Below are 12768 nucleotides of genomic sequence, written 5' to 3' on the forward strand. Positions count from 1 at the left end.
TCCTCTCTCTCGGTTCTCTCTCCTTCCCTCTCTCCCGCCTGATACTTTGCCGAGCCCGACCGCCGCCTTCCCCATCGCCACCAGCAACACGCGTTGGCCAGGGAGCTTCGGAGGCCACCGAAGCTTCAACCCCCGTGAGATTGAGCCCTCACACGCCACCTAAGACGGACAACGGAGCCTATGGTTTTGGGTTTTCCCAAAGTTTCGGACGAGATTCCGACCACCTTGAGTCGTTGTGAGTCGAGCCACCACCACCATCGTGCTCAACACTTTCATGCGAGCAAAACCCAACCAAGGATCGGGTTAGAAGTCGCCGGATTTCATTTTTGGTGTTCGTCGGAATCTATGGAGTCCGAAACTTTTTGCCTCCAATCCGGCCACCATATTCCGTTTCACGAAGAACCACCACCACCACGACGTTCCTCGAGCCTTAGGCTTCGAAAGCCAATCACTGTCGTCGGAGCTCCGGCAGGAGCTTTGGCTACTAATTCATTTTTTATGCTGAGTCCTAAAAACTCGGAGGAGGTGATGAGGGAGGAGATTGTCTCGTGACTAGAATTGGAGCACCATCTTGTTACATGGTCCTCGGAAGGTGGTGCTTCCAGGAAGGTATACTCCTCCCGTGTTGGTGAACTACAGTGAAGGATGTGCTTACCTCCCGTGGAGCCCAAAATAGGCTCCGGGAAACTTTATCAGCTCACATGGAGGAATCTTGATTATCCCAAAAATGTGTCACATGTCATTTGGTGAAAACACGGACAACAACATTAATTTAGATTTGTATAGCTTTGCATTATAACCAGAGATTTTAACCTTCGTGCATTTGGCCTAATGGTGTGGACCCTTGCTTTGTACCAAGAGATTATGGGTTGGTCATGCTAGCTAGAGGAGTAATCACTCATAATGATTTTTCCATTGTAATTAAAGATTTTCCATTGTAACTGTGAGAATATATATTAAGTGTTACTGAAGGTTTTCTAGAGATTTGTATTAGTTTTCTTATTTATTTATAATTTAGAGAGTTTGGTATATGAGTAATAATGTGTGCCCACGAAAAATGACTGGTTTTTATGTAATCTGTTTTGTTATAGATAGAGTATCACAACATATATATGTGAAGGTTTCTTGTGTTTAACTGTTTATGGTTTTTATTTTTTTATATTTAAAATATACTTTATTGGAAGCTTTTAAGTATTTGATACCGATACGGTACCTAACAGGTACAGTATTTATTACTTAATTACTACCTGTTCAGTAATTTATTTATTTTATAGTAATTTTTTTTTGCTGCAAATTATGAATTAAATATCGAGCTATTTGATTAGGTGGATTCCTTAAAATATATTTACTAAATATCTTTTGTCATTAATTTTTTAGAAAGTATCTAAGTTAGATTTAACACGCAGTAGTCATGAAATAAAATTTTCAATATTTGAAGGGAGAAAGGTTGAATATTGTTCCTCACGCAAGATGCACTTTATTCTATTTATTAATTTATTTTAATTTTAAATAAATAAATACTACACTATTGCTATCGGTCAACGGTCAATCAAAGGTCAAGGATTAGTCACCGAGAGAGAGAGAGAGAGAGAGAGAGAGAGAGAGAGAGAGCCGGGAGCACTATTTGGGCAAACGGGGTTAGAATTTCAAACAAATTTGGGAACCCTCCATCGTCAACTCAAACTCCGACTCCGACACCGACACCGTTTCCACTGCCGCTTTCTTCTTGCTCCGGCGCCGAACTCCAGCCAATCCAATAATCCCGTCAGCCGTAAGCGCTGCTACCCTTTCTCTACTCTTTGAGTCTTGCTTCTCACTCCTCAAACACCTCACACCCTCACTCACAACATTTCACTAGTTTTTCTTTGTATATTTTTTAGTTTTAGACTCTTCGATCGTCATCTTTCTTTGCTTTATAGGTTTCGGAATTATTTAAATGATTTTTTTTTAAGTTTTATTTAATAGGTTTGATATTTGAGATTTGGATTCCATATTTGCCTTGACATTTTTTTTTTCTGTGCTTGCTGTATTTTTCTTTGATATGGATGTACTGTTTTCTTTAGTTTGTTCAGCTGATGATTTAGGAGACACGTTTATGGGTTTGGTTTGTTTTGCAGGAACTTAATTGGGTTTAAACTGTTTTTGGGATTTACTTCATTTTCACTCCAAAATCTGTCTCTTATGAATATGATTGTGTTCAATAGACTATTATGTTAAGTTAGTTTGATTACATGTTTTCTCTCATTAACTATTTCTATTTCTTTTTAACAAATTATTTTTTATGCCAGTTGTTTTTGTAAAATGATTTAAGTAAAATCTTAAATCTAATAAAATTGAATATGACAATACAATTATTAGATAGAGTGATTGCTCTTTTTTTTGTGAATCATTAATTTGGTAAATTATATGTAATTTTAATTCAAATATTTTTTACTAAAATTGGGTTTAAAAATCTTTTTAATTTTTTTTACAAAATACATGTCTAAAAAATAATTTATGAAAACATAAGATCCAAACAAATAACATGACATAACACAAATCGAAAAAAAGTATAAACCCTAAAGCAATTTCTTGCATTTATTTTATAATGTAAATGCTAAGAGCACATCATCTATTTTATCTTTTAAAATGTCTTACCAAAACAATATTTTTTGTATTTACCTCTAACTTTTATATATCACAACATATTTTCTAAATTTTCTATACATCATCTAAATATTATACTTTTTAATATATTTTATTTATGAAAAAAAAATATATATAATAAGAAAGAAGAGAGATATATTATTAAAAAACTAATTTGACTAACTAATCTAATGTTGTAGTTAGATTTAACTATGCACTATGTTAAATTCAAAAACAATAATACCTTCATCTATGGAGGTGTTTTTTTAGATTTTTTCTTACAGTATATGCTTCATAATAGAGAGTTCTTCAAATATTTGAAGAAACAAGTTAAAAACATCATTCATGAGATGATTCTTAATTTGAGAGATTCTTTAAAACTTACTGTTCTCTCTTTAGAAGTAGAGAGAGATTTAGAGCTCTTTCAAAAAAAAAAAAAACAAAATTTTATTATTTTTACTTTATTTTTTGTCCTTTAAAGAATTTTTAATTAATATTTAGTATTTTCTTTATGTTTAAATGAATAAATAGTATTTAAAATATAATATTTAAATGATGTAAAAAAAAATATAAAAAAATTAATGTATGAAATAATGTAAAATAGAAAAAATAAAATTTTTATGATGTATTTTAAATAATAAAGTAAAGAAGCTAGTTTAGATGATCTTAGCTATTTTAACTATTATGCTAGTAGTATAATACGAAGATGAAGCAGCAAAATTTGTCAATTACTAATTAATTTGTTATATAAAATAAGTCGGGTAAAAATCCAACCCGCCAAATATACTTTTCGGGGCGGGGCGGGTTCGTACTTTGATTTGAAATGAAATGAAATGAAAGGTTTAGTTTAGATGTTGATCGCACGTGACCTAACCTGACATAGATATCACTGGTCACCTGAGATCGCTAAAGTCAATTGTTACACGTTTCGAAAGCTCATTCAATGATCGTCTTAAACATTTTATTATGAATTTTACTTTTTCATTTTTATATAATTATTATTTATTTAATGTATATAATATATATTCCTAGTTTGTTCCAGCTTTTAGTTTCAAGAAAACGACTGCCTTGTTGGGGCTGGAGAATCGAAACAGAGTGAAAAGAGAAAGAGTGTGGTAAGGTTCCGCCATGGGTGCGCTTGCTCCCATCTCTCCTTGGATTCCTGAAGACGACCTCTTACTCAAGAACGCCGTCGAGGTAATTTCATAACCCTGACTCTTGTGAACTATGGCTTCCACTTCGCCATTACTTTTTGTTGCTCAACTTCTTTATTTAGAAACTCGCTGTAGTTTACTAGCTTAGTTCATAATTGTAGCTTTTTTCTGTTTTAATTTTATTTTTTCTTTCCCCCAATTTAAATATCTATGTGAATATTTACCTTCTTGTGTTAAAGCTTTTTTTTTTGGTGTGTGTGTGTGGGAGGGGGAGAATTTACTTGAAGTTTATATGTAGTTGATGATGTATTCGGGGTTTGAATGTGGTTTTGCTTAATATGCCTTTCAACTATGCTTTGTAATTGGCCAAAATTTAGGCCTTTGAATCAAGGGATTTGACCCTTGCTATTGCTAAACGTGGGGTAAGAAAATGTATGAAATTACTTTCTAGTGGTGTAGAGACATATTCTATACCCTGTAGCTGATAAATGTATGTGATTGGAGTGGAATGGTGTTCTTGCAAATTAGGCTTGGAATGTCTATAGTGGATATTTCCAATTAGGTATGTCTTCCATAGAGTGAGGCTAATGTTCTAGAAAATAAAAAATCTGCTTTTACATTTTGATGCTTGAAAGTGAAAACAGGCGCTCCACTTAACAATTCTTATGGGTGCAAGGTGTTCTATGCATGGACTCCTCATATTTTACTTCCCATGGCATAATTTTTATGAGTATGGATGGCGTTTTAGGCATCTTGGTTGTCTGAATAAGTCATGTCTAAGGTGTTTTCTGTCTCTTATCCAGTTTCTTTGAAAAGTTTCCTTTGTTTTTAGTATTCTTCAATATTGGTACAAGGGAAAGATTGATTGACCTCCCGCTAAAGATCTTAAATGTGACAAGGCACTGTAAAACTTTCTTCATGCACAAACTTGAGTTTGTGGATGCACAACATTGCACTATTAAAGAGTACTGCACAAGATCAGCGAAAGGAAACTTGAGTGCATGATATGGTACATTTGGATAACTTTATGTAATCATTTTAATCTATCTGAAAGAAGACTAGAGACATAAATAGGGAAGAGGGCTGGGAGATTGGTTTGGAAAGATCCAACCTGTTTATTATTAAAATTGATAAATTACACATAATTACTTGATATATTTGAGTATTTATGTTATGAATGTTATTTCATATTAATTTGCATTTTATTGTGCATTTACCCATATTGAAAATTTAGATGGCTTTGGATGGTTAAGTATATAAATATAAATATATATATTTATCCCTGAGCCGTTTACTATTTTATTTGAATCGCTTTGCTTTGACTAATTGCTATCATTTGTTGCATGGACCACCTAAATTTCTTCTAGGAATTTTCATTTGGATTTATTTATTTATATTTCTTTATAATTTTTCCAGGCTGGTGCTTCTTTGGAGTCACTTGCTAAGGGTGCAGTGCAATTCTCTCGAAAGTTTACTGTTCGAGAACTGCAAGATCGATGGTTTACTCTCCTTTATGATCCAATTATTTCTGCTGAAGCATCTGCTCAAATGATTGAGTTTGAGCGTTCTGCTTCAATGCTTCAATCGAAGTTCAATAGATTTGGAAATTTGAAAGAGAGCAAGTGTGCCATAGGGAAGAGAAAAGTGGAAAGTGTTCGTAGTTGTTACTATGCTTTGCGTAAAAGGATCTGTAATGAACCATTTAATTCCATGGATCTCACTTTTCTTGTTGGCCCTACTAATAATACTTATGTTGGAAATGGAGACGCGCCTTTATCTGCAAATTGCATGCTTGGAGATGCAGTCTCAAACCCATTTGGGCTTGGAGTTTCAGAAATGAATAATATGACTTGTGCCTTTCCAAATGTTCTGATGGATGCTGATGATGGGACTATCCATAGTTTCCACAATGGTCTTGGAAACCCAGCTGAAGAAAACTTTTCTATTGAGCAAAATAACATGCATGAAGAAATTTCTCATGTTCTTGGAGAAGATATGCCTTCGACTAGAAATGTCTCTGGGGTTGAGGAGATGGGAGAACCAACAGATTTGGCAGCCAGCCTCTTTGAAGGGGTTGAAATAGAAGTGAAAACCTCTCCTGCTTTCAATCAAGTTGATGGTGATCAGTTGAATATGTGTCCTGAATTTGAAGGGAATAAGGTCTTTGATTCCCCTGTCTCAGGATCTGTTACACCATTTAACAACATGGAGTATTTATCTCCACTTCCAGGGATGTCAATTTGGAAAACAGTCTCAACACCAGCTTTACCAGTGGATAATTGTCTTGGGGGCAGAGATCTATGCTGTGGAGACTCTTTTCACCTTCCTGATGATTATGATGCTAGGAGTACAAGAACATCTGGCTTTGATGTTCACTCAGAAGTCAAGGTGAAAATGGAAACGGCCTACGATAATTTTCAAGTTCATAATGGCACTGACAATTATTTGGCAGAACTATCCAATTCTCTTTTAAACTTCAATGATGAAGAGCTCTTGTGTATGAATACTGATGGAAGAGATATGATCGATAAGTCTTACTATGATGGCCTAAGCTCACTTTTGTTGAGCTCACCAAATGATGTTAGTCAAGATCAGATGACCAATATAACAGAACTAGAGACATCAATAGCTCCAGATATATGTCCTGCTAATTCATTTGGTCCATGTCATGGAGAGCTACATGATGTTACGGAGTGTCATAAGGGTGATGAACAAACATCATTCAGTTCTCCAAGCCAGATGCAATCATCTATATCAGCTTCAAACCTTCAATATCCTGAATTAGAAGATGGAGTTATGTGCTGCGTGTTAAATACTGAAGACCCTGAAGTTCCATGCAATGATAATGTTTTTATATCAAATCAGCCAGCAGTGATGTTGTCTACAGCAGAAACAAAACTTCAAGAAACTAATAGACCACTTTCTTCATCTGTTGAGGACTTCAGTAGTAATCAACGAACTAATGATAGAGGACCTAACTTGATGCATAAAGAAAGAAAAACTCCTGGAGAGTCTCATGTATTTTCTCATGTGATGGGATCACATGTTTCACAAGAAATGGGTCTGAATCCTTCAGTTGGTAGTTTTGGGGTTAAGTTTGCAGCTTCCAAGTCTGACTCGGCTAATATGGCATCTAAGGTTGCAGGAATTGCTAGTAGTGGTCTAAATTCTGCAAATTCGGGTACAAGGACACTCCAAGAGACTCTGAAGGAAGAGAGCAGAGAAATGTTAATGGCCAAGCATCTCAACTCAACTGATATCTCTATAGAGAAAGCAGCTTCAGGCTCTGCAAGCTTTAAAAGCTACCCACACGCAAATGCCGTTGGTATCAAAGAGGAACATGATGGGTCCAGAGAACAGGAGTCAATACATGCAGAGCTGACACCCATGAATACTACTGTTTTTGAACCACTTCTAGACAATCCAACAGCAGAGCAGGATGGGGTTCTTCATGAGAGTGAAGATGACATACCTTATTATTCGGATATTGAGGCAATGGTAAATCCACAAATGCTGAATGCAGAAAAATAGAAAAGAAAATTGATTTAGTTGCTTGGTGTGATTTGTTTTCATTTTTTTTAAAAGATTTTTATTTAGATTTTATAATAATCTTCTCTTTTCCGCCTGCAGGTACTTGACAGGGACTTGGATCCAGATGAACAGGACTTGCATTCTAGTGAAGAAGGTAATAACCGACCCTTAGTGCTGTATATTTGGACTTATTAATGTATGGAGATACGCGTGTGATATTTTATTTTTCTTGATCTGGTGTTTTCTTTTATCAAAGAATTTAGGAGATGTGATGTGTGCTCTGTCTATAGATGATTAAACAATTTTAATATGGTATTTTTATTTTCCAGAATTGCACTGGTATATAGAATTGAGACAATAGTTCATGTAAATTATTAGATTGGAATTTATGTTCTTGGGTAGATCTCAGTTTCTTCAACAGGAGATCATATGCAAATATTTGCTTGTTCATATATCTTGTTTATTTGTTTCAAATAATGTTATCATACCACGTTTTTACTAAATTCCAGATTATTAATTAAACCTGGCGTTGCTTCTGAAAAATGTATGCCTTTTCAATGATTCAACCCAATGTCACTTTCTTTTCTTCCCCTTTTTTGTGTTGTGTTCTTCAACATTATTCTCTTTCTTATTATTAGTCTCTCCCCCACCTTTTTTTTATGGTTTACAGCTATAACTTTGTATACATGCAGTCTCAAGATATCAGCATGAGGAAACTAAGAGAGCAATAATACGGCTGGAGCAGAGTGCTCATTCTTATATGCAACGAGCTATTGCATCTCATGCAGCTCTTGCCATTTTATATGGACGACACTCAAAGCATTATATTAAGAAACCTGAGGTAGGCCTGTTTTATCACTCTGGCTGTACCCTTGCACTAAATGAGTTTTTCTTGTCTTTCCTATATTATCAAGAGCTGTAAGGGGAACTTTTTGGCCAAATTTGTATGAGAGTTTAAGATATGGGTTCAGAACTCAGTTCAGATAAATTTGATCTAGACTCAGAATTTACGAAGATAGGTCTATATATAAGACAGTGAAAGAAATATAAGAGTCAGAATATATATTTTGTTTTGTTGTTTTCCATTTCTATATATATATTTTCTGTTTATTGGTTTTTTGTTAGAGGTTCCAATGTGTTCTGGAGAATAATCTTTGAAAACATCTAGGTACCTGATTACCACCACGTCACTCAACAGTTGATTGTTTTATTAATCCTTAGTAAAATTTCTGCAGGTGTTATTAGGTAGAGCAACATTTGAAAGCCCTGTTGACATTGATTTGGGAAGAGAGGGTCGTTCCAATAAGATATCCCGGAGGCAGGTAAGAGGTTCTTTGATCACACTGGACTCTCTCATATCAGAAAGAGTTAATTATGTTTTTCCCCCAGGAATCTGGATAAAATTTTAAACACTCTCACACACCTTCCTGGTTTAAGTCAAAGGACATGAAAAACGTATTGGCCAATGTCACTAAATGTTCACATAACACCAAATGAAAACTGCTTAGTCATCAGGTGTTTGATGCTCAAATTTACGAGTAATTGTGTATTTTGCATTTACCAGAATTAGAGACTTCATACGCGGGATTAGATCATATTCTTACTTTTTTAGGAGATGGTTGTATGGTTATGCAGTAGTTATTTTCTGTGTATCTTGTTTATGTTTGATCTTGATAGGCATCTTAACAGTTCCATTTATCTTCACAAGAAAAAAAAAGGAAAGAAAGTGTGTTTGGGTGGAAAGAGGGGGGTTTACCTTGTATTGAAGTGAGTGTGATCTTATTTCTTCACATTTTCTAGGCTATTATAAAGATGGACAAGGGTGGATCTTTCTATCTGAAAAACCTTAGCAGCAGGTTTTCGATATGTGTAAACAGTAAAGAAGTAGGCCCTAAGCAGAGTCTAAACCTTAATTCCAGTTGCTTGATCGAGGTACGTTCCTTTGGTTCCTTGTCAATCTGCCTTGGTAAATAGTATTAAGTGGTTAGAATGAAAATAAAATCTGATGCACTTGATGTGTATTTTATTCCTAAAAAACACTGACAATAAATAAATGGTCCCATTTAAATGCTTTCTCGAATGAGAAGAGTGCTTCCATCATTTGAGAATACAAGAGTAGGTAAAGATTTGTATGAAATAATTGAATCAAAACCTGCTTATTGGTATCTCAATACTTTGAACAGCTTTAGAACCACATGGTTAGGAGCTTTGGTGTTTATATAGAACCCTTGGGCTATCATAAACAGCAATTTGAGTGTTTTTACTCAAGTAATAGATTTTAGAATATAAAAGCCAAACTTAAATATTTTATAAGAAATAATTTCTGGCATTGTATTGGAGTAGGGATCTTTCTTTAAATTCCTCTAGCTGCACAGTTCAACTTGTCTTATATTGTTCAGAAGTAGTGGGTCTTTTTTTTCCTTGTACTAATCTTCATTCATTATTTGTTGGAGGTTTATCAAGTGTCACAAGCTCAGCCTGCATTTTCATGATTCTCCAGTATATTAGCCCACATGTGAAAGGAGGATTTTAAATACAAATCTCAACAACAAAATTTAAGCTTTAAGTTGGATGATCAAACAATGATTTTGGTTAATTAAGACTAATGATGAAGCAAACTTGGAAAACTGGGTTTCATGTACAACTGAAAAATGGCAAATGCAGCTTAGTGGAGACTTGACACATATATATTTATATAGATAAACACGCATATTTTAAGTCAAAATGGATTCGTTACATGTTAAACTTATGTCACAAATGGTGGATTTTCAGATAAGAGGGATGCCATTCATATTTGAGACGAACCCAACTCGTGTGAAAGTGTATCTGGATAGCATGAAGACTAACCAAACCCAAGAGGACCAATTATAACATACAGGAGGTGCAATGAATGGTAATTCTCATCAGAAGGTGCTCTTTTTATTTATTTTTTCTTTCTAACTGCCCTTACTGGGTAATCTAAAAGTCTGTTTTTCACTGTGTAACTAGTCCTACTGATGTTGAACTGAACTTATTCTTAAAAAAAAAATCAAGGCAATTTCTTCATCCCCTCTCTTTTTTTCTTCTTTTCAATCAATCATGAATTACGGAATACCTTCATATCGTATTTAGGAAACATGAACAAGAAGTTATTGTAATTGATGAAAGACATAGATTGAACAAGTTCGGCTGTTTCCTGACTTTTCTCTTGGGAAAAGTATTTATTTTTCCTTCCCCTCCTGGCATGTAATTAGCAGAAGAAAAAAAGAAAAAAAGAAAAGTGGGAAGAGTTGCCAACCCATATAGAGAAAAAGAGAGATAATCCATATAATATGTTTAAAAAGTTAAGTGGTAAATGGTAAAATTTTTAGCTTTTAGCTCAACATGTACATCTAATTTTCATTTTAGGGTTGTATATAAAACCATTTCAAATGAAGTGTTAGAGTTGTTATTGTTTTTTTACAATGTCTTCAAACTTGTTGATGATTTTCTATTCGTAGGGTCCAATCAAAAAATCAAAATCTGGCACGGACTTTCTAGGAACAAAAGGCTAAAAAATATCACTTTCTAATCTAATCCTTCGTTTCAATTGTTTGATTCCTTAATCATTTATTTATTTTTGTCGGGCCTTCTTAATCATATATTGGTCAAACGTGGATCCCCAAACTACTTTTAAGAGCTCGTCGTTTTCATTCAAATTCAACGGTTGATCATTCAATTTGATGGAATATTTTAGAATCTGACCGTACACTGTACTGAACACTCACTCTCTTAAACTTTCCCTCTCAGTCTCAGACAGACTCAATTTCTGACTTTTATTTTCTCCAGTGGCTGAGATCTCAGTCGGTGTCTGTTGTTAAGTGTTCATTTCCTTGCTCAATATTAGTAAGACCATAGAATATGTCAAATCATCTACATTCCACTCTCTTTGAATTCTTTTCTTCTTTTGGTATCACTGTTCACAAAACTGTTACATATAGCACATTCGATGACTTTTGTCGAAGACGTACAAGTTCTCAAAGATCTGAAAAATGGGCTGCACCCGAACTCCATAGCACCTGGTTCATGTCTAAACTCATGGGACTTTTCCCTTGACCCATGTGATCGTCTCTTCACCAAACGCTTCACCTGCGACCAAGTCGTTTCTGGTTTTTCCCGGGTCACCGAAATCTCCCTAGACAAGGCCGGTTACTCCGTTTCTCTCGTTTCGACCGGCTCGAACCTCCCTTATCTCCAAACCCTCGACCTCTCTGACAACTCCCTCCACGGCCCGATTCCCACTTCGCTTTCTAAGTTGACCCGTCTACACCGGCTTTCCCTCTCTCTGAATTCGCTAACCGGTTCGCTCCCTGTCTTGCTCAGCTCTCTCTCTCTTCTCGAAGAGCTTTGCCTTGATAACAACCACCTCCATGGTCCCATTCCCCCGAGCCTCAACGGTCTGGTAAGCCTGAAACGACTAGAACTCCAGCAAAACAACTTCTCCGGCGATATCCCCGATCTGAGTTCTCTCAAAAGCCTGTACTATCTCAATGTTAGTGACAATAAGTTTTCCGACGAAATGCCGACGACGTTTCCAGCTTCTCTAATCGAACTCTCTCTGCGAAACAACTACTTCCAAGGAAACAACTCCGAAATGCCAAGTAGTTTTAGGGGTTGGTGTATTTACAGGTTTTGGATGTAAGCCAGAACCATGTGAGTGGATCGGTGAGCTCTGTTCTCTCCTACCACCCTTCTCTGCAACAAGTGACGCTCTCTCATAACAGGTTCTCATCCTTGGAACTACACAGACATGTGGGTATCAATAGTAGATTGATAGCTCTTGATCTGAGCTATAACGAGCTTCGAGGTCTATTACCGGCTTTCAGCTTTCGGCCTTGTCTCTTGATCAAAACAAGTTTACGGGGATGATACCGTCACAGTATGCTCTGAAAGCGGCTATTCCTGGGCCTGGGATGTCTACGTTTTGGAGGCAGTTGTTAGGTGGGAGCTACTTGTTTGGGCCGATTCTTGGGCCTTTATTGGGCCTCAAGAAAGGCTCAGTCAATGTGATCCTTGATGATAATTGCTTGTTCCAGTGTCCTGACTTGTTCTTTTTCTGTCAACGTGCAGATCAAAAGTTGTTGGTGGATGGATTGTAGTTTTGGGCCTTATATTCCTTGAGTTAGATATCCAATATTTCAATTTATAGGATTTTTATAGTTTCATCTAAACATATTTACGTTTCCTTTTTTCCTTTCTTAAAAAATAAATAAACTAAACTACGTTGGCCAAAAGAATATGAACCGTAGTAGTCTCTCTCTCTCTCTCTCTCTCTAATTGTAGTTGCACAGCAATACAATATTCTCAGCAAAAAAAAAAAAAAAAAAGCACACTAATATAAAAGTACTTCTTGTAGTACTTAAAGCTTTATTTTCTTTTTCTTTTTCTTTGATGGTGGAAGTAGTAGTTAAAGCCTTGACAGGACAAAAGTATAACTCTG

The 12768-nt window shown here is 35.6% G+C and overlaps 1 protein-coding gene and 1 pseudogene across 3 annotated transcripts; both read left to right on the plus strand.

Moving 5' to 3' along the window:
- Positions 1 to 1545: 1545 nt before the first annotated feature.
- Positions 1546 to 10355, plus strand: LOC133806962 (uncharacterized). 3 transcript variants are annotated; one of them, XM_062245055.1, is made up of 8 exons: positions 1573 to 1771; positions 3658 to 3822; positions 5196 to 7277; positions 7410 to 7464; positions 8003 to 8151; positions 8546 to 8632; positions 9111 to 9242; positions 10083 to 10355. In XM_062245055.1, exons 2-8 carry the CDS (start codon positions 3754 to 3756, stop codon positions 10179 to 10181), a joined length of 2673 nt encoding a protein of 890 aa, XP_062101039.1. In that variant the 5' UTR covers positions 1573 to 1771; positions 3658 to 3753; the 3' UTR covers positions 10182 to 10355. The 3 variants fall into 3 exon arrangements, with proteins under 3 accessions (XP_062101041.1, XP_062101039.1, XP_062101040.1); XM_062245056.1 differs by having other exon boundaries at positions 3668 to 3822; XM_062245057.1 differs by lacking the exon at positions 9111 to 9242 and having other exon boundaries at positions 1546 to 1771.
- Positions 10356 to 10612: 257 nt separating this feature from the next.
- On the plus strand, positions 10613 to 12565 carry LOC133806963 (probable inactive leucine-rich repeat receptor kinase XIAO; annotated as a pseudogene).
- Positions 12566 to 12768: the final 203 nt, after the last annotated feature.

Source organism: Humulus lupulus, chromosome X (genome assembly GCF_963169125.1).
Source record: "Humulus lupulus chromosome X, drHumLupu1.1, whole genome shotgun sequence".
Lineage (NCBI taxonomy): Eukaryota > Viridiplantae > Streptophyta > Magnoliopsida > Rosales > Cannabaceae > Humulus > Humulus lupulus.

Coding starts and splice junctions, on each gene's coding strand:
- LOC133806962 (XM_062245055.1), top strand. CDS start 3,754: ATGGGTGCGCTTGCTCCCATCTCTCCTTGGATTCCTGAAGACGACCTC. Junction 7,465..8,002: donor CTTGCATTCTAGTGAAGAAG/GTAATAACCGAC, acceptor GTATACATGCAG/TCTCAAGATATCAGCATGAG. Junction 8,633..9,110: donor ATAAGATATCCCGGAGGCAG/GTAAGAGGTTCT, acceptor CACATTTTCTAG/GCTATTATAAAGATGGACAA.